This window comes from Haliaeetus albicilla, chromosome 3, assembly GCF_947461875.1.
Source record: "Haliaeetus albicilla chromosome 3, bHalAlb1.1, whole genome shotgun sequence".
NCBI classification, from domain to species: domain Eukaryota; kingdom Metazoa; phylum Chordata; class Aves; order Accipitriformes; family Accipitridae; genus Haliaeetus; species Haliaeetus albicilla.
The window spans coordinates 77,481,237-77,507,812 of NC_091485.1; the positions used below are offsets into that span (position 1 = coordinate 77,481,237).

The window sequence follows — 26,576 nt, forward strand, 5'->3', positions numbered from 1 at the left end:
CCTTGACTTAATATAAACACTACTTAGCAACAACTGAAAACATCAGTGTGTTACCAACATTCTTCTCATACTGAACCCAAAACATAGCACTATACCAGCTACTAGGAAGACAATTAACTCTATCCCAGCCAAAACCAGGACAGAGTTTTACCTTTTTCCTTCCGATTCTCTCCCCCATCCCACTGGGTGAGGGGGGAAGTGAGTGAGCGGCTGTGTGGTGCGTAGTTGCTGGCTGGGGTTAAACCACGACAGTTGCTTTCTGGGGCTTGGATCTGTTCCGAACCTTTCTTGGGTGTGCCAGCCTGTGGTACTGCTAGCTGATGTGCTTGTTTTGCTCTAGGCCCTCTGAGGTCAATGAGAACAGCAGCTCACAGAGGAATTCACTGGAAGAGGGAATCAAGCCTGAACAGAGAACCAACTCTATGTCTGGGTAAGTGGATCAGCAATGTCCTTTGCCTAGGAGCTGCCAGATGATGGAGCAGGTGGCTCCTCCTTTTTGGCAGACGTAAGGTGTAAAAGGAAGGATTTAGCAGAGAAAGGGAAACTGTGATCAGAACCAACTTCTTAAGAGAAACCTCTGTATATGTCCTTCCATCTCCCAAGGTGATGTCCTTGGATGTGGTACTGAACAGTTGATTGGGGGTGTTGGTCATCACCTTTTATCTTGAAAACAGGCAGGTAAGAGTTGTGGTGGACCAGGCCAGCCTACCTCTCACTGTTCTTTCTCTGCCCAGGTTGAGTCCATTATATCTTGGAGCAGGCGATCCAGTGGCACCTGTGCGGACAGCCAAAGCTGAACGGCGGCACCAGGAGCGATTGCGAATGCAGAGTCCTGAGCTTCTGAGTGGTCAAGAGAAGGAGCTTTCTCCAGCAGAACGACGTGCTCTGGAGGCAGAGAAACGAGCAATGTGGAGGGCAGCACGGTGAGACAGAAGAACCTTCACTGTTCTCTTTACTAGGCTAGTTCAGGAAAAGGGGACTTGCTGCATGTGTTTTGGATTACATGTTTTTAAAAACAGGGAATAAACAAGCCTTCCCAAGTCAGATGTTAGGGGAGATTATATAGTATCTGTTTAAACAGTGCAAAGCATCTGCCGCTTGGCTGAGCTCATCTGCTTCTGACAGCTACATGGGTGAGATGTCTCTTACATGTCAACAGTGCTTGCACAATCATGAAGGCAGTGGAGTTTTATAAAAAACATAAACACCTTTACGCGATGATGAATGTATTCCTTCCCTCTCAGCACACAGCTTCCCACCTTCTTTGTAACGCATGAAAAAGATGATATTTATTGAAGCTGCAAGGTGACATATTCAAAATGAAAAATGGAAAGAGCATTTCACATATTCAGTGTTGCTAGACTGGAAAACTTGCTGAAGCCAAGAAATTAGCAAGATGAGGTCATTCTTATCCACACAAGCTGTTTCATCAGCTATGAAAGAGTGATTAAAAATTGTTTTGGAAGAAAGAGAACTTCCTAGCTCAGAAATTAAGACTTGAAGCTAGTCCAGGCATTTACCGTGTCATATAATTCCTTTCAAAAATTAGTCCAGCTGCTCCCATAACTAGTTACAGTTTTCCCGTAATGTTCCTCTAGGAGGCATTCAAAGGACGATCTGAAACAGTCTCTTTTGGGATTTGAATGAGAGCTTTTAGAGCAACAGGGCTGCTAGCGACTCATCCTTGCCAGCCTGCTAGATAAGATGCTGGAGGGATTTACCATGAGTTGTGATACCACTTGGCAATTCCAGTGTTTGTGCTTAGACATGGATGATAATGGTGCTGTCATCTTATGGGGAGGCTCTGAGGATGAAGAAATATATAGTGGAATCCTCAATGAGAGCTGGCTAATTATCTAGGGCTTTGAGGGTACAAAGCCTCCCATTGTTACTTGATTACGTAAGAGATCAGCTTGTGGTTTATTCAGAGCTGGACTAATGTTCCTAGTACCAGGGCTTTTGCCCTTCAAGAAAAACTTTCTTGGTATGCTCCAACTCTTTGCCTTGGATGAGTCCTTTGCCTGGTCTTCTCAGCTGGAAATTTTTTTCTGAAGCATTGCCTTAGTGTCAGAAAGCTGAACAGGTCACTGGAAAGCCTGTTTGTTATATGGAACATTGGTTTGGAAGAGATTGATTTCTGTCATCTTGTAGCATGTTTGTCTGACCTTTGATGCTGGCCCTGCTTTGAGCAGCTTTTGGATCAGATGACCTCCAGAGGTCCCTTCCAACATGAATTACTCTGTGAGTCTATACTTAGTAATCTCTTCTTCCCCAGCTCCCCCCTAATGAGGATGCCTACATACAGGCACAGTGGTGACCAGGATGTCAACAGAGTATGCTCTGCCAGGATTGTTTCCACCCTGTGCTGTTGTTTCGTGCTCCAAATACTGTGGGATTCTGTCTGCTGCTCTGATTCACTGAATGTTCTGCTATATTTGGCATCTCATGCCTGTTCTAGTTGATGCTGTTCCCATGGTTTCTGTGTCAACTTTTCAGGTGGCATCATTTGCAAGTGGAAGTTCTGTATTTTCACATTAAGCCAGTAACAACCCTTTTACAAAAATACAAGTGGAAGAGAATTTGTTAACAATGCCTGCCAAAACAGACACCTTGCCCTTGTGTTATAGGGCTAGAAGCTGCCTAGGTGTTGTGGAGCCAAATGTGTGCTTAGAAAGCTATCACTTAGAAGACACTGGCTGGGACTGAGACGACAGGATCCAAATTCTTGCTCTGGCATATAATTCTTAATGACATTGGACAGATCACTGAGTCCCTCTGTGCTGCAGATGCATGGAGAGAGGACTGTAATAGCACTTCTCTGTCTCACAGGAAGGCTATGAGTGTGGAATACATTAAAAACCAACTGTCAGTATGATGCTGTGTAAGCACCACAGTGTTGTCAGGAGTAGACATCTTGCACAGAATTGCTGCTCAGTCTTCACATGTAAAAAAAAAAAAAAAGCTCCACTGTTGTATTTGATCCAACAAAACAGAAGTTGTCTGTCAGGCTTCTCCTCCTGAAAATCAACATCACTGTGCTTGGAGAGGTGGTAGGGATTGATCTGTCATCTCTTCCCTATTAGATATGCAGGATTTTCTTTCCCTCATGCCTCCACTTCCCATGCATATTTCTTCATACAATGGGGCAGGCTTTATGAGGTAATGTCAGCTCTGATTCCTCCTAAGCTTAAGCATTAATATATCCAAGGAATGCTATAATAAAAGCTTTGTTTAAGATGGGTGTAGAGAGGAGAAACATGACATTGCCTGCACAAACCTTTGAAAGCAAAACCCTTAAAAGGACATTGCTCACGTCACAGAATGTATGCCACTTGCCTCAGGACTCTTGTTCTTCTGTGAACTTGTTGCTGTTGCCATCAGATAAAGAAATCTGAAAATGCTGGGGCGGAGCAGGGGCAGGATTTTTTTAGGTGACTACATGATTTGCTTCTGTAACATTACTGTACATCTGACTAAGTTTTGGATTAGCTAGGATTTTGCTGAAATTGCTTAGGGCACAGTAAAAGTTCTACATTACGCTGTAGAAGGGTTAGTGATTGTTGAGTACAGTGGTTTTGTCCACTATGGGCAGGAGACAGTTCCCTGCATTCCAAACGTTCAGTCTCTTCTCTTCTAAGCATGTTTTGTTCATGGAAAATGAACTAGTGAAGGGAGAGCCTTTTAGAGGTAAGAATACTTGACAAGGAAAAGCTTCTTGCAACTTCTTGCTTTTTAGTTATCAGATCCAATGTACTGTTTTTAAGTTCTGCAGACCAGGTCCTCGGCTCCACTTCTGATACCAAGGTGTAGCTTTTTATTCAGTTCTTGGAGAAGTGCCTGGCTGATTCCTTGGGTAGGGTTAAGGCCATGCTTATTTTGGTATTGGCAGGAATCAGTCAGTCACCATAATGTGCTCCTTTTTGTAAGACAAGGATGGATTCTTCCCTGCTACTGCAGATCTCCCGTGATGATCTGGTCTTCTTAGGATCTCTCTTCCATAACTGCTAGAACAGGCACAGTGACATGATGGCAGCCAGGGCTCAGGTCTTATTCCCAGAGGCCCCCAGGCAGCACTACATGTGCTGTGTGTGAGGGAGGACTGTATTGCCCTGCACGTGGTGCTGCAGCCTCACTAACCTGTATTTTCTTTAAGTGCATGCCACTGATTTTATTACTTTCTTTCTAATCTTCTATCTTCTGCTTCTTTCCAGTTCTCTGGTCTGTGTGCTGTCACTCGTGACCCCATCAGTTTGCACCTTCTTGGGCTTTCCTTTTTCTCCCTGTGTCATCAGTGCTCTGCCAGGACATGTGATGCGCCCCCCCCTTCCCCTGTCCACTGCCCCCCCACCCCCCCAGCACATACCCCTGTGCTCTGTTGGGACAAACACACTGGGACCCACACTACATAAGTGTTCTGGGCACACACAGCCGCCAGCATTTGTGCCGTAGGAAGAGTGTGATTAAGAAGGTACAGGCACATATCGAGGGGGGCAGGTGTCCAGCAAGTGCTATATGCATCTTGGCAGTTTTCCTACCATGCCACATGCTATTTTACAGATGCACTCACCTCTCCAATTGCATGTGTTCAGGGCCGGTGGCAAACAGACCTTTAGTAATGTGCTTGTCCATTTTGCTTCCCCTTTTCTCGTGGTCAAAGAAAGGTGCATGCTAACAGGTGGTCAGATATATGTATGCAAATGTACACTAAGAGACTTATCAAATGCGTGCACGCACACTCACACCCTGTACTCCCTCAGTCTGCTTCACACATACACACTTCTTTGTAACTACCTCCTAGGCCTTTTCCATTGGTCTGCTGGGTGTTTCTAGTCCTCTCCTCCTAGCCTATGAGGAGGGCACTCTCTAGATGCTGAGGCTCTGAAAGCTAATGCTCCTGGGCACATCATCCCAGATTGCCCTCTGAAGGTTCCTGCTTCTTTCTGCAACAGTTGGTGTTGGACAGGATCAGATATAGAGGCCTGTTTTAATCGAGGCTACCCCTATATCACACCCACATTTCTCCTTGCCAGGGTATGTTCCTGTATCTGTTTCTTTCTTTCCCTGCGCTTGTCCGCTGCGATGTTCATCACCATCATCTCCTCTTCCTCTTCCTCCTCCTCTTCCTCCTCCTCCTCCTCCTCCTCAGATCCTCAGCTCTTGAAGACAGTATTAAACAGTACGAGCAGGATCTGGCCAGGAAGCTGTACCAGTCCCGACAGTGGGCACCTGCTCCCGGGGCCAGGCCAGCTCAGATGTCTAGTCCAATGCAGAGTCACGCCTCAAGAATCCCTGGGTCAGGAAGCCAATCCAGGTGTGCACAGCCCCCTCCCTGCCAGCTGCATGCTCAACAGCCCTGTCTGTATCCCTACATCCTAATGCAGTGCTCCCAGCTGTGGCCTGCTAGGGGTAGGGAGGCAATTTTAGTGGTTGCTGGTGTTCATTTCCCTGAGGTCCCACAGACTACCGGCAGTTGTCTCAATGAGAATGAGGGGGGATGCTGGGTCTGTTTGATTGGGAGAAGGGAGCAGACATTTCTGAGGGCTGAGCCCACTTTTTCTTAGCTATTTCATAATCTCCTGATGGCTGAAGAGGGTTAAGATGCAACACACTGAAAGCACAGAGGAGAGTAAAGCCCTGAGAACTGATCCTATTTATTTGAGCCCCTGCAGTTCCTTTCCCAGCTTGGGTTGCTCTCCCATCGTATATGGTACCTCTGGAAAGGCCTGCAGCTTCTCAGTGTGTTGATGCTTAGCTCTAGGCTCTGTCTGTTCAACACATATGATGGCATGTGTGTTTCGGGATGACAGAAAACCAAGCTGTTCTCTCCTGCTTTGAAAGTCTGTCTGCCTCAGGGAACCACGGGTGCTTAATTTTGCCTTTCTGCACTCAGCCTGTTGACTGTGGTCTAGCTGCTGGGCACAGAAGGTAGCATTATCTCTTATCAAGAAGGCAATGTCTGATGTCTTTTTTCTCCCTCCCTCATTTCTGAGGCAGGATGAAATCACTTGAACAGGATGCTCTTAAAGCCCAAATGGTTATTGCTAAGTCCAAGGAGGGGAAAAAACGCAGCACACTGGAGCAGCTGGCAGAGTCACCTTCACCTGTTCCTACCCCATCACCAACACCACTGGAAGGTACTGTATAGCTATCTCTGAGGAAAAAAGTTAATGCTTCTCTAGCTTAACTTGCTTGAAAGCAGACCTGTTGAAAGCAATTTCCTCCTTCAGCCTAGATTGGAAGGTCCTTTGGGGTATATGACATCTCTCAGCATAGGGAATGGGCCTGATCTATAGCAAATGTGAGAGAACATCTGAGGGATGGTTCCAGGGAACCAGAGCAGAAACAAAACCAGCATCATGACTTTTTAAAAAAACAGGAAAGAGGCATTTGTTCTGAGAAGGCAGTGTCTTTCCTGAGCAGAAAAAATGCTGCTAAATGGAAGGGGCAGATTCAGGGAAGTGTTGCATATAATACAGCCATTCACTAAATAGTGCTTTTCTGTCATCTTTTGCAGATTGCAGTCCCAGAAACGTCACTTCACCGGGAAGGCTGGTATGACATACTTCTGCTTGCTTTTGTTATCTTGCCTATAATCCTGGGATTTTTTGGTTACTCAGCTTGGGTGTGGACTGTGCATCTGGGCCATGGGATCCCTACTTAAATACTTAAGTGAGGTCTGGCTGCATGATATACAGAATTGTGAAGAGGGCACAGTGGATGGGACTGTACTGTGCCCATTGCTAGAGGCATCCCCCCTTTTTTGCCGCTATGATGTAACATCTGTTTTCTGTTTCCCTGTTTTATTATTTCATCCTTTTCTTGGTTCTTCATCTCTGTCTTCAGAAAGCCTTTCACTTCAGAGACTTTGGCCCCTTGTTTCCTCAACAGCATAAAACTGAGAACTTCAGCTGAAATCCTACTTTCCTTTTTCTGAGTACTTTATAAATGTAGCAGGACTTTGTTGCAGAGAACTGTCAAAATTAGTAAGACAGACAAACAGAAGAGTGGGAGCAGCTGCACAGAGAGGGGACCTGGTTTTGTCCAAGGTCACACAATACAGCCAACTCTGGATTGAAATCCTGACTGTGCTACAGCCATCAGGAATCTTGCCATGAATTTTCCCATGAAAATAGGTTTCCTACCTAACTTGGTGTGCATATGCATTTTAGTGGAGCACATCATGTTTTCTCTGCAACTTGGAACCCCTCTCCTGACACCAAAACAACTAAGAGGACAATGTCCCAGAGATGCCTCATTTTCAGAGGCTGTATTCAGGCAGTCTTGGCGCTAACTGAGAATGATGCTCTGCTTCTGCTTTTATCTCTGCATAGGTTGCTTAGCTTGCTGCTGGTTTTCCATCCGCTTCTCTCCCCTTACTCTCTCTTCTCTGTTTCTTCTCTTTTGCTGTCCCTTCTAGTCCATGTCTGAAAAGAAGTTTGACTACCGGGAGTTTGCTGCTATTCCTTCCTCCAAACCTGTTTACGAAATCCAGGTATAAACTGCATGCTGAACCATCTATTAGATTGGTTAGGGCTTGATTTGCTGGAAGTGCCTGCACATGAAGTGATGACCTTCAGAGCAGAGGGTGAATGACTTGAGGAAGTCTTCTTCCAAGGCCTTGTCTGTGTGGGAGGCAATGACAACCAGCCATGCTGTATAACTGAGGGTTTATTGGAGACATCAATCAAGTGGAATTGTGAAAAAGTTGGTCCAGATAGTTTTAAAATTAATGACAAAAGCTTTGCAAATATAAAGCAGCTACATCTTCACCTTAATTGGTCCTGAAATATTTTGAAGTGAAAGATGAGAACTAAAAGGGAAGAAAAGCCTATAGAAATGATTGCCAACAAATTGCACACTGGACCAAATGTTAACTTCAAACTGAAATGTATCCCGCATCCTGCCCAAGAAGCAGCTGTGGTGACAATTCTCCCATGTTGTAACTGCTGTAGATGAACTGTGAAGTAATCACGTGGTAAAAGAACACCAAGTTTTGAGGGTGAGTGCCATGGCAAGGTTCTTCTCCTTCCTGAAAGAACCTCATTTCATTTAAGCTGCTTTGTCATAGAATCAAAGAATGTTTGAGGTTGGAAGGGACCTCTGGGGGTCATCTTGTCTGACCCCCCTGCTCAAGCAGGGCCACCTAGAACCAGTTGCCCAGGAATGTGAACTGCCTTTCTCATATTGTCTGGATTAGTCATTAACTGATTGCATTTGTGACAGCTGATTTGAGCAGATACTGTATGTCTGTAATATATTTTTTTTTTTTTAGGTATTTTTTTACTTTTATATAAGACAATGAAGCAGATACCTGCAGTTACATTTGTGCTGTGTATGGAGAGCTAGCAAGTACTGACATGTTGGGCTTTAACGTGCTGTCATGACACAAAGATCTCGGGTCCAAGGTGTAATCCCCAAGGCCAGGCTGACTTTAGCAGAGTTGCAGTTTGAGGATTCTCAGGCGGTTATACATGATTTGATGCATATTCTTGGCTGACTCCTTTCACTGGTGGTATTGCTCAGCTGTTGGTAGTCACTCATCTTTTTCTCTAAGAATCTCTTCCCTATTGGGGTGTGCAGCTGTCCACATTCTGTACCAAGTGAGTTAGAGGGCTGGCTACTCAAGCTCCAGGGACAGCTCTGGACTACCCAAGTTTCCCCAAGCCTCTGCTGAGGCCACAGTGCAGCACTGGGTCTTCATGCAGCAGAGAAGGTGCCTCCAAAGGAGGCTACACGTCCAAATCATCAGTCAGTTCCTCTGGACCTCTTCTCAGCAGTGCAGTAATTAAGAGACTGTATTTCCTCCTGGCCATAGTCACAACTACATCACTCACTTTGGATCAGTGCAGTGCTGTTTGGCTGGGCTGTGTCCTCAGCAATGCATGCCAAAGTCATCACAGCCCCCTGTGCTTTGCTCTCTACTCTTCATGAAGAGCATGACTTCTACCATACATTTGCTTTATTTCTAAAGCACTAAATAGGCTGAGATCATCTCCCCCTCTTTCCTGCTTCCTCCAATTTTGCTGCTTCCACAAAATAGACCAGATTATATGGAAATGTGGGTTTCTTGCACTCTCACAGCTGTGAAACTTCCCTAATGCTTTCCATGTAAGTGTATAGAGCTGCCATCTTTATCCTACAACTAAAGAAAAATTAAGCTATTCCTCACTTGTGCTCTTGAGCTGAGCAAGAAGACCCCTAAAAGATAGATTTGGATCAGTAGTGGCCAGAACTTTCAGATGGTTTTGGCATTATTAAACTTGCTGAATACTGAGCTCTTCTGAAACCCTATCCTTACATTTTGTATAGCTCAGAGAAGCGTTGAGCTCAGTGTATTCTGTACAAACCTAGAAAGAATAGTAGAAGTAACACATGCAGCCACTTTTGAAGTAAACCGAATACCTCAACAGAATACTTTGACCATTCTGTCCTTGAAGCACTATATACAGCTAGATCAAATTCTCTATTTCAGCAAAATAAGTAGGGCTTGGGACATCTATGCCTGTCCCCAGAGTAGTGCAGATTTTCAAGCCACCTCAAGTTCATGACCATGAACAAAGTTGTTTTCTCATGGTGTTGTCACTCTGGTCTGATGAGCTACAGACAGCTCCGGTTGTTGGAATGACCTTCATTTTGTGAGGGCTTTACAATTAGGAGGAACTGGTGGAGTTTCATGATTATCACTTAGTCATTTCTCCAAAGCTGTCTTTGCCACCTGTTGGGATGTAACTGCTTCCTATCCCACATCAGTTCTCTATACATACCTGAACATAAAGAAGAAAGTTGATTTTGCCTAAGAAGCTAGGCCTGGGAACAGTGCAGATGCAGAATTAGGATCCAGGACTCTCAAGGAAACATAGCTCATGTCTTTGCTCTCCTCCCATGTTTCTACTCATTTTCTATAGTCTTTATGCTTTCTGCCTTTCATGTCACTTCCTATCCTCTCCTCCCTACACACACAAAGTAAAAGGAGGAGAGCTCTGATGGGCAGACACACACCTCATCCTGCAATTCAGGCAATGGGCTGCTTGACTTTAGCACAAAGGATTAATGCTGTAATCATGCATTCACTGAGGGTCATGCCCCAGCTGCTGTATGATCAGCACCTTTGAGGGCAAAAGGTTCTCTGTAGTGTGTTGGAAGGCTGGAGGTGGGGAATTATTACCTGGCACTAGTATTACAGAGGTGGATGCTCATGTCTTCTGTTCTCTTCCAGTCACCTGATGCAGCTGATGACCTCAGATACATAGATGACAGAAATAACTCAGGTAAGCTCATAGCCAAAAGGGTTGTCTTTGTACTACTTGCTTCCCACCACAGTTCTAGAGGGTTCCCCTTTGCCTGCTTGTGGAATCAAACCTGAGGACTTCAACTTCTTGCTGCTTGAAGCATTGTCCTATTTTGTCCTTTCTAGAATGAAACCTCCAAACTCGTCACATTCAGTTTTGGGTAGGATATTTGCATTGTGCTTTAGTGATGGCTGATTTGCTGAGAATTGTGTGTAACAAGCATGCCTAGTTTTCTTCTGGTTTTATGTTCTGGAGTAAAGAGTAGTAGTAGAATGTGGGGGGGAAGTTTTGGCCTCTGTCACTTGCTGTAAGTGGATAACATCCATTGTCCAGGGCCTGCTTTGTGCCCCTTTTGCTAGAGCAAAGAATCTTGCTGCCTGCAGCAGGCAGCTGCAGATAAATTCATCCTGGTTTAAGACTTGAGAGCATTTGAGTGCTTGAGTACCCAGGTGACTCTCCAAGTCTATGCTTGTGGATCTGTGTGCACAGTCACTTAACTGCTTAACTAAAGAGTAATTAAAGCTTTGACTGCTGTATCTCTTCTGGCTGTCCTAGCTATGGTATGTCTTTCTGTCCCCAACTGTAATGGACAGACTATCTCCCACTTCATTCTAGGTGGCTGTAGTAATAGTGTGGAGCTCAGCGGGGCCTGCCTGCTCCTTAGTAGTACTTCTGTTTCCTTCAACAGTTGATGCTGGTTTTCTTCTAGCTGTTCTGCAGCTTTCCCCCCTCACCTCCCCCCCCCCCCGCCCCCCGCCTTTATTTTACACGAGGAACAGTTTGTCTCTCAATTTTATCTTGGCAAATCTCTCAGTAAAGGCTGCACTCCAGACAGCTGATCCATGTATGGGTCATTTCCAGAAGGAGATTCTTCTGCAGAGATACTCAAGAAAAGCTTACTTTCCTGAGAACAACATCTTTTCTTCATCCCTTGGAGTAAACCTCTCAACCCTGGGTTATTCTCTTGAGGTAGTCCATTCAGTCAGTGTACATAACTAGGAGGTCACTGAAGGGTCGGGAAATAATCAACTGCTTAGGGGCTTCAGGCCTCACCATTGCCTGTCATTGGTCTCTTGGGCCCTCAAATAGAATAAAAGCCATAAAGAAAAGTGTATGGTGCTCTATCAAGAGTTTTTTAACCCAGTCCTTAGTCTTTAAGTAATCCTTGTATCCACTGTATGAGGCAGTGATGTGTGTGAGGCACCAAAAAAATGCAGGTTTTCCAAAATCTTCAGCAGATGAAGATGCAACTAAGCTCTTTTGGCATGAGACAAAGCTCAAGGGTTTTTTTTAGATTTCCCCCTCCCCCTATCTCATTCTGCCAGGCAGTGTAGCATTTCAGCCAACATATAGATTTTTATTTTTATGTAGATTTTGGCAAGTTATAACATCTGTATGAGGAATTTTAAAAATCATCCTTTTCTGCATCAGTTCCAGCCTCCTGCTAGGCCTGCTTTTGTTTCTTTTCAGATATCCTTCTCACAACACGTAGAGTAAATATCTGGAAAGAAATACTTCTCTGGGAAAATACTTAAGAATTGGAGTGATTTTTACTTCATTTTTCCTTACCGTAAAATGAAAAGGAAGGGAAACCAGTCACCAAAGATCAAAGGAGTATATGCTGAACTAGTTCAAAACAACACTATGTGTGTGCATTCTTCTATTCCCCCCCTCCCCCCGCCCCCAACCTCCTTCATTTGCAACTCCCAGCATTTCGGGCACCAATTTGACATATCCTATCAGGCCTTTCACTTCTGTGTGTATTTAATACACCTTTAAAAAGATCTAATTGCTACACTTAGTGACACCTTTTCTCTGTACACTTCTACACACACTGGGATTTTAATCAGAATTATCCTTGATCATGAAATTATGGCTTTTTCATCATACGGTAAACTCATAAGCAATTCCTAAACTTTATGCTAGAAAAGCATTATAACAGAAACTCCAAGGATATCTTACTGCTGACTGCAGGAAAGCATTAGCATATCTCTTCTGAATGTCTTTCAAAGCACACCATTTTTTTTTCCTTGTCCATTGCAGATGGGCTCTAAGAAATACTTCTTGCCTTTCTCAGGTCTGACTTCATGGTTATCATCTTTTAAATGTGTTTCAGAATGTTTATTCCAAGGTTTTCAAGAGGCCAGGAAGTTATTGAACTACATAATAGCATTTTTAGGGTGGAACCATGCTATGTGTGTGCTTTATGACATAACTTTTCCAGATCACATAGAGCCAGCATCTTTTGCCTTCCAATCTTACAACCATCAGGTTTCAGAAATACACCCTTGATAACTTTGTATTGCACTTATTACTGGATACCTACTTATGGTGTGTAAGAAACTACTTTTGTCCTCACGGTCTTTGTCTACTTAGGATGTTGTCCTGGGTTCAGCTGGGATAGAGTTAATTTTTACAGGAACCTGGGAGGTGGGGGGCATAGCCGGGGCAGCTGACCTGAACTGGCCAAGGAGCTATTCCATACCATGTGACATCATGCTCAGTATATAAAGGGGGAGCGGGCCGGGGGGTGGGCTCTTCTTTTCGGTGGGGGAAGTGGCAGAGCGTCGGGTCCCGGGTGGTGAGCAGTTGCACTGTGCATCACTCTTTTTGTATACTTTTTCATTAGTACCGTTGTTGTTGTTGCAATTTCTTTGTGTTGTTCCAGTAAACTGCCTTTATCTCAACCCTCGAGGTTCCAGGTTTGGTTTTTTTTTTCTCTCCTCCGTCTTCCCCCCATCCCACCGGAGGGGGGCGGGAGGAGTGAGCGAGCGGCCGCGTGGTCCTTTGTTACCGGCTGGGCTGAAACCACGACAGTCCTTTTTGGCGCCCAACGTGGGGCACGAAGGGTTGAGATAACGACAGATCTGGCCAGAGCGTGTTGAAACAAATTTGTCATACGCATTTCTTATACTAGATAAATAGATGTTAGTCACAATGTTGATTCAGCTGTTTACATGGTGGCGTTTTGTAAGTTCTTATATGCTTTATGTATTGCCTGTAGTTGCGTATCTCATCTCTGGGAGAGTGATTGGGATTATCATTTTGCTGTACTGGGCAATGTCGACTTGTGAAATGATTACATCACTGGTCATGAGGTTAAGCTGTTATCTGTATGAGGCAGTGATATCATTTCCAGACTTTGGGCACCTTCTGTCGGATTTTATTGGTAATTACACCCAACCCATGGGGAAGTCAGGGGGGGATACTTCCCCCCATCCGTTCCCCTCCCTTTTCTCTTTCCAACTAATTACAACAGTTTTCGAGAATTTTGAATATCCTTGGGATGCGCAAGCCTGTGTGCTGTTAGTGCTATGCCTCCTGACTATGTTTCAGGTCTTGTCTAGGGCTACAAAGAGGCTCTTTAAGAGTACCACCCAGAGATCTGTCCCAAAGCTGGATATTCATGGGTGGCACGGCGTGTGGGAGGATGTGGGCAGGTATCTAGAGAACTTCTCACCTCCAGTGACTTGGAAGTTCACTCCCGAACAACTGCAGAACCCTCATGAAGTGATAGAATTTTTGAAAGGAAAATGCTGTGGCTATCCCAGAGACACACAACTCACTACACTGTGCTGGGCCCTGGCCGGTATCTACCAAACCCTGCTTGATACTATGCAGCACCCCCAGGGGGAAAAGCGGGAAAAGATGGAAAACAAGACAACATGCACCGTGGCTGCCCCAACCCCGACAACATGCACTGTGGCCGCCCCAACCCCGACAACATGCACCGTGGCCGCCCCTACCACGACAACAGGTAGCATGGCTGCCCCTACCCCGGTGACAGATACTGCCACTAAACCAGAGAACCAACCTGTGCCAGTATCAGTCGCCCCTGTACAGAAAAAGAAACACACAAAGAAATCAGTTCGCTCAGTGAGAGATGAAGATGAACCAGGGTCATCGCGAGAACAGGAGGAAGAGGCAGAACCTGAAATAATTACCCGATCTCTATCCCTGAGTGAGTTGCGTGACATGCGAAAAGATTTTAGCCGCCACCCAGGTGAGCACATTGTTACCTGGCTGCTCCGATGCTGGGATAATGGGGCTAGTAGTGTGGAATTAGAGGGTAAGGAAGCCAAGCAGTTGGGATCTCTGTCTAGAGAAGGGGGTATCGACAAGGCGATTGGGAGAAAAACACAAGTCCTCAGCCTCTGGAGGCGACTTCTGTTAGGTGTAAAGGAAAGATACCCTTTCAGGGATGAAGTTACATGTCACCAAGGCAAGTGGACCACCATGGAGAGAGGTATCCAGTACCTGAGGGAATTAGCCGTGCTGGAGGTGATTTATAATGATCCAGAAAATGCGCAGTCACCCACAGATCCAGATGAAGTCCAATGCACACAACCGATGTGGCGGAAGTTTCTACGAAGTGCACCACCAACCTATGCCAACTCATTGGCAGTAATGTCCTGGAAAGAAGGCTATGGACAAACGGTGGATGAATTGGCTGTCCAACTCCGGCAATATGAAGGAAGTCTCTCTTCCTCCCTACGGGCCTGTGTCTCAGCTGTAGAGGAATTGTCCCGAGAGTTCCAGCAATTCAAAGTAGATATGTCCTCCTCCTCACCTGTACAGGCCCGCATTGCAGTTATTGGGAGTAAGCGTTCCTCTGCCCAAGAGAGAGGAGAGAGAAAGTACACACGACGGGCTAACCTGTGGTTTTACCTGCGTGACCATGGAGAGGACATGAGGAAGTGGGATGGAAAACCTACCTCAGTCTTGGATTCACGGGTACGGGAGTTGCGAGAAAAAGCAACCAGAAAAGAAGATTCTTCTTGGAAAACTGCTGCTCCAGTTTCCCGTGAGCAGTCCCCCGGGCGCAGTAGATGGGCCGATCTCATTTCTGATCCTCTTGAAGGGACTTCTGATTCACATGTGCAAAAAGTGGGTAACAGATATTCTAACCAGGATTAGAGGGGCCCTGCCTCCAGCCAGGTGGAGGAGAGGGACAACCGAGTCTACTGGACAGTGTGGATTCGATGGCCTGGCACGTCAGACCCACAGGAATATAAGGCTCTAGTAGACACTGGTGCACAATGTACCCTAATGCCATCAAGTTATAAAGGGGCAGAACCCATCTGTATCTCTGGTGTGACAGGGGGATCCCAAGAGCTAACCGTATTGGAAGCCGAAATGAGTCTAACCGGGAATGAGTGGCATAAACACCCCATTGCAACTGGCCCAGAGGCCCCGTGCATCCTTGGTATAGATTATCTCAGAAGGGGGTATTTCAAGGACCCAAAAGGGTACCGTTGGGCCTTTGGTATAGCTGCATTGGAGACGGAGGAGATTGAACAGCTGTCTACCCTGCCTGGTCTCTCCCAGGACCCTTCGGTTGTGGGGTTGCTGAAGGTTGAAGAACAACAGGTGCCAATTGCTACCACGACGGTGCACCGGCGGCAATATCGCACCAACCGAGACTCCCTGATCCCCATCCATAAGCTGATTTGCCAGTTGGAGAGCCAAGGAGTGATCAGCAAGACTCACTCACCCTTTAATAGTCCCATATGGCCCGTGCGGAAATCTAATGGGGATTGGAGACTAACAGTAGATTATCGTGGGCTGAATGAAGTCACGCCACCGCTGAGCGCTGCTGTGCCAGATATGTTAGAGCTTCAATATGAACTGGAATCAAAGACAGCTAAGTGGTATGCCACAATTGACATTGCTAATGCATTTTTCTCCATTCCTTTGGCAGCGGAGTGCAGGCCACAGTTTGCTTTCACTTGGAGGGGTGTCCAGTACACCTGGAATCGACTGCCCCAGGGGTGGAAACACAGCCCCACTATTTGCCATGGACTGATCCAGACTGCACTAGAAAAAGGTGAAGCTCCAGAGCACCTGCAATATATTGATGACATCATCATATGGGGCAGCACGGCAGAAGAAGTTTTTGAGAAAGGGAAGAAAATAATCCAAATCCTTTTGAAGGCTGGCTTTGCCATAAAAGAAAGTAAGGTCAAGGGACCTGCGCAGGAAATCCAGTTCTTAGGAGTAAAATGGCAAGACGGGCGTCGTCAGATCCCTGCGGACGTGATCAACAAAATAGCAGCTATGTCCTCACCGACTAATAAAAAGGAAACACAGGCTTTCTTAGGTGTTGTGGGCTTTTGGAGAATGCATATTCCAAATTACAGTCAAATTGTAAGTCCTCTCTACCAAGTTACCCGGAAGAAGAACGATTTTAAATGGGGGCCTGAGCAACGACAAGCCTTTGAACAAATTAAGCGGGAGATTGTTCATGCAGTAGCTCTTGGGCCAGTCCGGACAGGACCAGATGTTAAAAATGTGCTCTACACTGCAGCTGGGGAGAATGGCCCTACCTGGAGCCTTTGGCAGAAAGCACCTGGAGAGACCCGAGGCCGACCCCTGGGGTTTTGGAGTCGGGGATATCGAGGATCCGAGGCTCGCTATACTCCAACTGAAAAAGAGATATTGGCAGCATATGAAGGAGTTCGAGCCGCTTCAGAAGTGGTTGGTACTGAAACACAGCTCTTCTTAGCACCCCGACTGCCAGTGCTGGGCTGGATGTTCAAAGGGAAAGTTTCCTCTACACATCACGCGACTGATGCCACGTGGAGTAAGTGGATTGCACTGATCACACAGCGAGCTCGCATAGGAAACCCCAGTCGCCCAGGAATTTTAGAAGTGATCACGGACTGGCCAGAAGACAAAGACTTTGGAATGTTGCCAGAGGAGGAGGTGACACGGGCTGAAGAGGCCCCGCTGTATAATAAACTGCCAGAAAATGAGAGGCAATATGCCCTGTTCACTGATGGGTCCTGTCGCATCGTGGGAAAACATCGGAGGTGGAAGGCTGCTGTATGGAGTCCTACACGACTAGTTGCAGAAACTGCTGAAGGAGAAGGTGAATCGAGTCAGTTTGCGGAGGTGAAAGCCATCCAGCTAGCATTAGATATTGCTGAAAGAGAAAAGTGGCCAGTGCTCTATCTCTATACTGACTCATGGATGGTGGCAAATGCCCTATGGGGGTGGCTACAGCAATGGAAGAAGGGCAACTGGCAACGCAGAGGTAAACCCATTTGGGCTGCCGCACTGTGGCAAGATATCGCTGTTCGGATAGAGAAGCTAGTGGTAAAAGTACGTCACGTAGATGCTCATGTACCCAAGAGTCGGGCCACTGAAGAACATCAAAACAATCAGCAGGCAGATCAGGCCGCCAAGATTGAAGTGTCTCAGGTGGACCTGGACTGGCAACGTAGGGGTGAGCTATTTATGGCTCGGTGGGCCCACGATACCTCAGGCCATCAGGGGAGAGATGCAACATATAGATGGGCTCGAGATCGAGGGGTGGACTTGACCATGGACACTATCGCACAGGTCATCCACGAATGTGAAACATGTGCCGCAATTAAGCAAGCCAAGCGGCAAAAACCCCTGTCGCATGGGGGGCGATGGCTGAAATATAAACAGTGGGAGGCCTGGCAGATTGACTATATCACACTCCCACGAACACGCCAAGGCAAGTGCCATGTGCTTACAATGGTGGAAGCAACCACTGGATGGCTGGAAACATACCCTGTGTCCCATGCCACTGCCCAGAACACTATTCTGGGCCTTGAAGAGAAAATTTTATGGCAACACGGCACCCCAGAAAGAATCGAGTCAGACAACGGGACTCACTTCCGAAACAACCTCGTAGATACCTGGGCCAAAGAACACGGCATTGAGTGGGTATATCACATCCCTTATCACGCACCAGCCTCCGGAAAAATCGAACGATACAACGGACTGCTGAAAACTACATTGAGAGCGATGGGGGGTGGGACTTTCAAACATTGGGATACACATTTAACAAAAGCCACCTGGTTAGTTAATACTAGAGGATCCGCCAATCGGGCTGGCCCCGCCCAACCAAGACTTCCACATACTGTAGAAGGCGATAAAGTCCCTGTAGTGCGCATGAGGAGTATGTTAGGAAAGACAGTCTGGGTTAGTCCTCCCTCAAGCAGAGGCAAACCCATTCAAGGGGTTGTTTTTGCTCAGGGACCTGGGTACACCTGGTGGGTGATGCAGAAGGATGGGGAAGTTCGATGTGTACCTCAGGGAGATTTGATTTTGGGAGAGAATAGCCAGTGAATTGGGCTGTATGATACCTAACTGCTAAATACCCTGCCAATGCATGTCATTGTATCTATAGTGTCTATATGCCATATCAAGGGTATTACTGTAAGAATTACCCAAATGACTGCGGGATGGACTTTGAAACTAAGCCAAGTACAACAGCGACAGAACTTGAACTGACACCCAGCAATTTCCTCAAGATCAACATCCTCGACCTGCAGAACAAGGGCGTGAGTTGCACCAAATGTACTAGCCACAAGTTCCAGAGGCAGCATACAACAACCCACCATCTCACACCATCTCTCTTATCCTGAAGAACTGTTACAACAGATGGAGCCCCAAAGTCATGGACTAAATAAAATCAATGGACACATTAGAGGAATAGCCCATACGCTAAAGGAATACCATTCGCGTGTGTGTGTGTGTGCGGGGGGACGACGGGGACGGACGCAAGTCCATATACTTATATATATAAGACAAGGAAGTGGTAGTGGTCGATTGGAAAATGTAAGATCTGGGCATGATGTAGATGGTATAGAATAAGGGGTGGATAATGTCCTGGGTTCAGCTGGGATAGAGTTAATTTTTACAGGAACCTGGGAGGTGGGGGGCATAGCCGGGGCAGCTGACCTGAACTGGCCAAGGAGCTATTCCATACCATGTGACATCATGCTCAGTATATAAAGGGGGAGCGGGCCGGGGGGTGGGCTCTTCTTTTCGGTGGGGGAAGTGGCAGAGCGTCGGGTCCCGGGTGGTGAGCAGTTGCACTGTGCATCACTCTTTTTGTATACTTTTTCATTAGTACCGTTGTTGTTGTTGCAATTTCTTTGTGTTGTTCCAGTAAACTGCCTTTATCTCAACCCTCGAGGTTCCAGGTTTGGTTTTTTTTTTCTCTCCTCCGTCTTCCCCCCATCCCACCGGAGGGGGGCGGGAGGAGTGAGCGAGCGGCCGCGTGGTCCTTTGTTACCGGCTGGGCTGAAACCACGACAGATGTCTAGCGTCTACAGCAACTTATACAGGGAAGGTATCTTTCTGTCCTACACCGGACTAATCACTACTCTATTATTAGTTTTGTCTAGAACTCAGCTCAGCAGCTCATATACACATAGGAATGAAAGATGATCTCTTCACCTTCTTGTATTGTTAATTTATCCCCGTTCAGCCTTTTTAGCCATATCTCTACTCCAAAGATTTGCATCAACCCTTTTGTTATCCAGACTTCCATTTTACAGATTCTTTCCCACCAAAATGTCACAAAACTAGAATCTCTGGATTCATACTAGTTGCAATGCCTGTGCTCTCTTCCAGTATTTTCTGATTTCTCTCATAGGATAAGAAGCAAGTAAGGGAGGCTTGTACTGGTTCAGAATATACCAGTATCCTGTTTGGCTGGAAGTGAGTTCTTGAAGAAAGACTGTAAGAAACAGAGAAAATGAGCTTGCATAGATGCATATTCTCGGTTTTCTGTAATTACCTGTTAAGTAGGAATGTCTTGAGCCAGGTGTTCTATCTAGATCATGAATGGAATGATCCTCTGTAAAATTGTCTAGATTTTTTTTTTTAATCTTTCATGATGTTTTGTGACATTGAGTTCCATAATGAGGCATTTTGTTTACTTTAATTCTGTTTCTTGATAATGTCCATGGGTCTTCTGGGATGCAGTGAATAACTATGTCTTATTCACTCTTTCTGTACCATTCATGCAGGTCAGTATTGTATCAGTTATCTTTCTTCCAGGCTGAAGAATCCTAGTTCTTCTTTGTGGGAATTGTTCCCACACCCCTCTGGACTTTTTTTTATTTCATCTATGCCATTTTTAAGGCAGAGAAGGAGAACAGGGCTGCATGCAGTATTGCAAATGTAGGCATATGATGAGTTTATGCAGTGGCAGAAGGTGTTTTGTATGTTCTCCCATCTTTTCCAATACCTAATCCTCGAAAGTGAAATGGTATTGCTGAGAAGTGTGCCAGTGTTTTCAGAAAGCTCCCCCTAATGACTACAGAATCATAATCTCATTTTAAGGATGTTGCATTTTATATGCAATTGGTATTCCATTACTTTTATTGAGCGTAAGCATCATCCAATAGTGTAAAAATAAACTTACTAAGTCAGCACGAGGTTCTGGCTAGTCCGATATTGTGTCTGATGCGAGCCACTGGGAATGCCAAGAAAAGAGCATAAAAGAAGAAAAGCATAAAGTGATTCCTTCCAGAATACTACTCTAGGCTACAACAATCTGTGTTTTAGCACTTTCTAAGCCAGAGGCCTTTAATTTTAGAGGTTTTTATTTCTTTCTTGAATCTATTCACATTTGCAGTAAATTTCACCTTCCGTGTCATTGCCCAGTCAACTTGGTAAAATCCTAATACCCTTTTTTGTAGTTGAGTTTCATTTCACTACCCTGAGATACAGCTTGGTATCATCAGCAGTTTCTCTCAAGACAGTCTTTATCACTTCTACTCCTTCTCATTAGTTACCAAATACTGACCCTAATACGGATAGCTGCTTTATGTTGTGATAGCAGGTAATATCCTCCTGCACTTTTTCTGTGTTTTAACTACATACCCACTACAGGATGTGCTGCCTTATCCTATGGCAGCTTGTTTTCATTAATAGCTTTGGCTGAGGAACAATCAAAAGGTTTTTTAAAAGTTCAGTATGCTGTGTTGAGATGACTTAACTTGCATGTTTGATGGTTCCTTTGGCTAATTCTAGTCTAAGAGGGTCTAAAAGGAATTACTTCCTTCTAAGCCACACTGATTTCCTTCCCCATCCCACCCCCCATCTGGATTTTTAATTGCATGTGCCTATGCCTTTCTTTTATACCTATTTGCCTTGTTTGGAAGTCAGTCATCTGCTTGCCAATCCCAGTATCCTTTCAAGATGTCAGATTTGTCACCTACATTAATTTGGTTCTGAGGCCTTTTCAAACAACAGGTTAATGCTATGGTTAATAGTTCAGGAAGGATTCTGAATTATAATGACTACTCTAACGGTACTGTAACAAGGGGAATAATTGCATCTTGGAGTCTGATTCTAGAGTAGAGGGTGGGCCACTAGGTACAGCTCAGCAGACTGTGCACCTTTGACCTGATAGATCTTCATAGATTTCTGTATTTGAGGTTCTCTGCTATGTTCAAAGACTTTAGAGAGGCTTCCCAGGAGCCAGTTTGCACTTGAAGGGAAAAATCTGTGGTTTTGTGGAACTTTTTTTTTTTTTTACACAAATATCTCACAGTAGTTGCTCAAGCCAAATTATCGCAAAGGGCAGATGTTCCAGGTGTATGTCAAAGCACAGCAGATAAGCTCTACTAGGTCCTTTCAGGAGGGTAAGGAGCCACTGTAACAGCAAGTGTACTTTAGGTGCAGAACACATCCTAAGAGGCCTGAGACCAAGTTAACTGAGAGTCCGCCCTGCCAGAGTATCTTTCCTGGTGAGTTCCTTTGGTGAGGGAGCCAAGTCACAGACTAAATTTACAGAAAGGACTTAGTCGTGTAACTTCAACGTTAAGCAAGGCCAAAATGCTCACCTCTCGTTAGCTACAGCATACCATGCTGGTGGTCACACTGCTTGCTAGTGCGTGCTACTCTATTTGAAACAGAGATCACCTAAAAGTCCAGGGCACAGGATTGCTGTAGATCACTAAGACTTCAGTGCCATCTGAAATTCAGCACCTGGGTATACCCTTGTGTCTACGTTACCTGTATCAGCTATATACTTAACCTAGCACTTTGTCTTTAAAACTACGTTTCTTGTCTACACAGTTCCCCAGGAGCAGGATGGGCAGCCAGAGGAAGAGGAAATGTTAGTAACACGTGATTCATCAACACCTACTTCATCAGCACTTGAAGAAATGGCCCTGTACAGCAGCAAACGCAAACTCCGACACAGCCGGCGCAGTTTGGAGGCTGCTGTCCCTACGTAGAAGATCTGGTGCACCTGGGCGATGGAATAGCCCAGCACAGGGCTTTTGAGCTTCCTGTGCTCCAGGGACAGCACTGGACTGCCCACACTGCTGCCTCCTGGACTCTGGATGGGAACTGAGCACCCCAGGGAGCATTGTGGCCAACTAACTTCCTTTAAGGCTGTGAACCGCCCTCGTTTCTCACCCAATAATGCACTGGGGCATGTCCTAAACAAAATGGGACAAACACTAGACTTATTGATGGCAATTGAGAGGAGGTGTGGGTATGACAGTGGGCAGATGCAGCTTGTTAGCCTGTAAATATTGTGTGTGGGGGAAGGGTAGGACAGGGAGAACATATGAGTGTGAGAGTGTGTTGGGCTCCAGCTGTTATTTCCTCAACTTTGATTTGTTTAGTGGTTAATATGGGAGCTTCTACTCCGGTATGAATTAGAAGGAAGGTCCAGCCTGCCTTTGCTCCTATTTAATTTCCAGTCTTTTGCCAAAAAGCATCTCCTTCCACTCTCCTGCACTGTGTCACCTCACTTTCTTTTGGGAGTATGTGGAAATGGGTAGCTTGGAGGCAAAAAAAAAAAAAAAAAAAAAAAGAAAGAAAAAAAAAAAAGGAATTTCAGTGAAGTGCCTCCCTCTGACACTGACACCTATGTGCTCAAGCAAAGACAACTGAATAAGCAGGAGCCTGTGCCAGCTCTGTGCCACTTGCCTCTGGTGGTGAGCGCAGCAATCTATCCCATGTAGGAAACTGCTCCTGCTAGTATTTTGTGCTGTTCTGGGAGACAGGTACCTACCTAGATGTACACATAACTGTGTGTATCTTGTGCGTGCAGTGTGAACCACTCTACAAGCACACTGTACTGAGTGTCAGAGGAGGCCAGGTATCTGTCTTCTGTCAGCACCATGACTGAATTGGTGACCTGGGGCAGAAATGAGAAGGGAGCTGAGCAGCTGTAGCAAGAGTGTAGCAGTGTGCATGTGTGACAGCAATAGAGAGCAGAATAGTTGGGGATTAGGATATGGTGGCAGAGATAGGAGGTGTAAACAGCAGATAAGATAGTGCGTTAGGATTCAGGAAATGGGGAAGGGTAGGAAGTGGCATTGCTGGGGTCAGGTTAGGAGTAATGGGGTCTTACAGGTAGGAGGATACTAGTGGGTGAGGCCACAATGTTGCCCACTAGCAGTGAAATGAAACATGACGTTACTGGGGTGCCCAGTGTGGGGCTTTCAAAGAGCGCCTGCTAGGCAGGGAGCACAATGAAGTAGGATGGGTCTGGCCTATGCCTTGCAATAACTACACAATTCTACTTTCTGCCAACTTGTTGGCTTCAGGCCCCTCTCCATGTAGAACAAGGAAAATACATGCTTGCCCATGCAAGAGTTAAAAAAATGGAAAAGGAGCAGGGGTGTGATTCATGGTTTCCACGAGTGGAACAAGGGCTGTGAACAGATTCTGTATCAAGTGAGCTCTGCAGATGGGGAGGAGACAGGTGCTGCCTATAGCTCTGAAATCAGTTTCTGCTGCTGACTACTGAAATAAATCATCCCTTTTCTTTTTTTTTTTTTCCTTCTTTTTTTTTTTTTTTTTTTTTTTTAATGTCTCTAATAGGGAGAAAAGCATCTGAGCTTGGCAGTAATCTGATCTGTCTACCCTGATACATTGGTGCTCTCTGCTGAACCCCTCCAGCAGTAAGACCAGAGTTGGACCTTAAGCCTTTCAGTGACTCAAAGTGGCTTGGGAGCGACAGGCACTTCTGCTTGTATATTTGCTGAATGAAAGAACTGGATGCAGTTTCTTTTAGTTGAGAATCTCCCTTCATGCCAAAATCCAGTGGATCATTTTAACTGACTTCATATGGTTTAATTTTACAGAGCTTTGAAGGGGGAACTCTGATAATCTCAAACTGCAGCTATGGCTGCTTCCATCATCAGCAATTTGAGCTTTTCCTTTTTAAATCTAATTTTAGCATTTGCTTTTTAACAACAGCAATTTTGGAAACAATCCTGGATTGGTTTTGGTGACTAACTTGTGATTCTTTTTTTCTTTCCCTTTGCGGTACCTGGTGCCAGGCTCTGGGTTCTCTCCCATTCTCTCCTGAGAGACTCTGAGGGAAAATTAGCGCATCAAGACTGTAACTAGTGAAATTTGTACAACCAAAGAAATCTATTTTGTGGTTCAAGGATAATAAAGTTTACTTTACATTTTAGAACCTTTAGTTAATGTGGTTTGCCCTGTGTGAAGTCTGCAATTTCTATATCAACACTTTGATTCTTCTCACCCTATAGTCTAGCAAACATACTAGTGATTTTCCTGCTTTTGGATGCAGAAATTAATGATCACCTAAATCAATGCGAGCTGCAGGAATATCAAGATGAACACGTGCTACTTGTGTAAATTTCGTAGAAAACTGGCATCTATGCTGAAAGGGGAGGAAGAGCAGATTCACTCTTGAGGGGCAGGGAGGAGAGTAGAGGTTTCGGCTCCAGAGAAGTTGTAGTAGTCGGGAAAGGAAATGGGGACAAACAGGTGAGATGATACATGTTCGATACAGTGGTTTAGTTATCATGTTCATCGCTAACATCTATTTAAAAAACAACATCCTGCTTAATGGCATACAAAAGAGGGAGGTAAATTCAGAAATGAGAAAATGAGCTGTAATGTGCTGTTCAGTGTTACAGCCTTTAAGACAAGTACTGATGCTAGCTGCAGAGGGACTCGTAATTCCATCCATACAAGGGGCTGATTAGGCACGAAATGTCCCTGTGTGCTGTGGTGCCCGTGCGCTTTGTGGTTGGGCTCTGTCAGTAAAGGTTGCCTGACGTGATTCTGTCATCTGTGGCAGTGAGGACTGGTTCCTTCTGCTGCTGCTGAGCTCTGCAGTGCCTGCTGCTCCAGCCCATTGCTTCACGGGTGTGGGTGAGCTCATGGAGCACCAACCCTAAGGGTTTGGCTCCATTTGACCAGCTGCCAGGAGTGTGTGGGGGAGCGCGTGTGTGTCTGTGTGTGTGTGGATGATGGAACAGCTGGACACATGAGTCAGCAGGTGGCTGTTACAGGAGTAGCCTGGAAGCGATGCACAGCCTTGAGCTCTGCTCATCAGCTGATGTAATATGAAACAGTGACACCAGCAAGATCTTAAGCCTCTTGGCTTTCTTTACTTGGCACTGCTTAACAAAAAATAAATCCTATTTTGTTTACATGATTAAAGCTTTTAAAAACATAGTTTAAATATTAAAAAACTAACACATATCATGTAGCCCAAACAAGTTTTCCTTAGTCTGGATCAATGGATAGCCACCAAGACGTGCCAGCACAGTGAAAGAAAAGCAGCCCCAGTGGGAAGAGGGCAGAATTCCTTTTTCTGGAGACAGTGTCATGCTAGACCGTGGCCTTATTCTCCATCCTTTGCAATTGTTGACTTGCAGGGACATATGGAAAAAGGACCTCGGTATGTCACATGGTACCACAGGAACAGTCTTGTCTTAGTTCAGCTTGGAGAGTTCAAGAGTCTAAAGTGTAGACTTACACAGACTCAATATATTGCACAGGTTTTCTCCTATAAAATGGAATTTTTAAAAATCTTGTTTCAATGTATCTTTTTTCTCCTCACTTAGACTGTAGTTTTCTTGGGCCACATTTATTACTTTATGCATATGTATCGCCTAACACAACTGAGCCATGATTAAGACATACGCAATAGTTATCACTTTAGAGGAAAGTAAACATCATCAGGGTCCTTGTAGGAATTGAAGCAGGTCATTAGCATAATTTTTCTCAGACAAAAGCACATAGTAACATACACACCTCATAAAAATGCAAGCCTGAAAGCCTCACATAAGGTACCCATCCATTGCATATGCACTGGAGGGGGCAGAGGCAGGATGGGAAATCCACACCCATTTATCTGCAATTGAGATTTCCCCGAAGGGTCCATGTTACAGGCCCCATTTCCAGTTAGGGTATGGACAGGAGGATAGAGGTGATTGCTGTGATGGAAGGTGGCCCAGAAGTCTTAACAGCAAGCATATTCAGAAGAGTTTCAGAATTAGAAAATCTGTCCAGCTGCTTTGCTGCTTCTGTGACAAACCTGTTGATGAGAAGCAAGGGAGTAGGGCCTAATTCCAAATGCTCTACTAGATGAAGGTCTAGAAAAGATGTTCATGCAAGAGTGTCTGATTTACGATAGCTACTCAAAGTATCCACAGGGCTAGCATGCAATTGCCTCTGGTAAGATGTTGCTATTGGAGTAAAGACAGAGAAAGACAACCAAAAAATATT

General features: G+C 45.3%; 1 protein-coding gene across 50 annotated transcripts in view; it reads left to right on the top strand.

Moving 5' to 3' along the window:
- SCRIB (scribble planar cell polarity protein) overlaps positions 1–24,507 on the top strand; it is a 123,755-nt gene extending 99,248 nt beyond the window's left edge. For 41 of the 50 annotated variants that reach the window (XM_069780306.1, XM_069780318.1, XM_069780304.1 and 38 more), the window contains 8 exons: positions 341–430; positions 735–923; positions 5,147–5,311; positions 5,995–6,134; positions 6,515–6,552; positions 7,418–7,492; positions 10,217–10,268; positions 22,143–24,507. In XM_069780306.1, the coding sequence (XP_069636407.1) occupies positions 341–430; positions 735–923; positions 5,147–5,311; positions 5,995–6,134; positions 6,515–6,552; positions 7,418–7,492; positions 10,217–10,268; positions 22,143–22,303 (910 nt within the window). In that variant the 3' untranslated portion in view covers positions 22,304–24,507. The other 9 variants (XM_069780357.1, XM_069780321.1, XM_069780355.1 and 6 more) reach the window with 6 other exon arrangements.
- Positions 24,508–26,576: the final 2,069 nt, after the last annotated feature.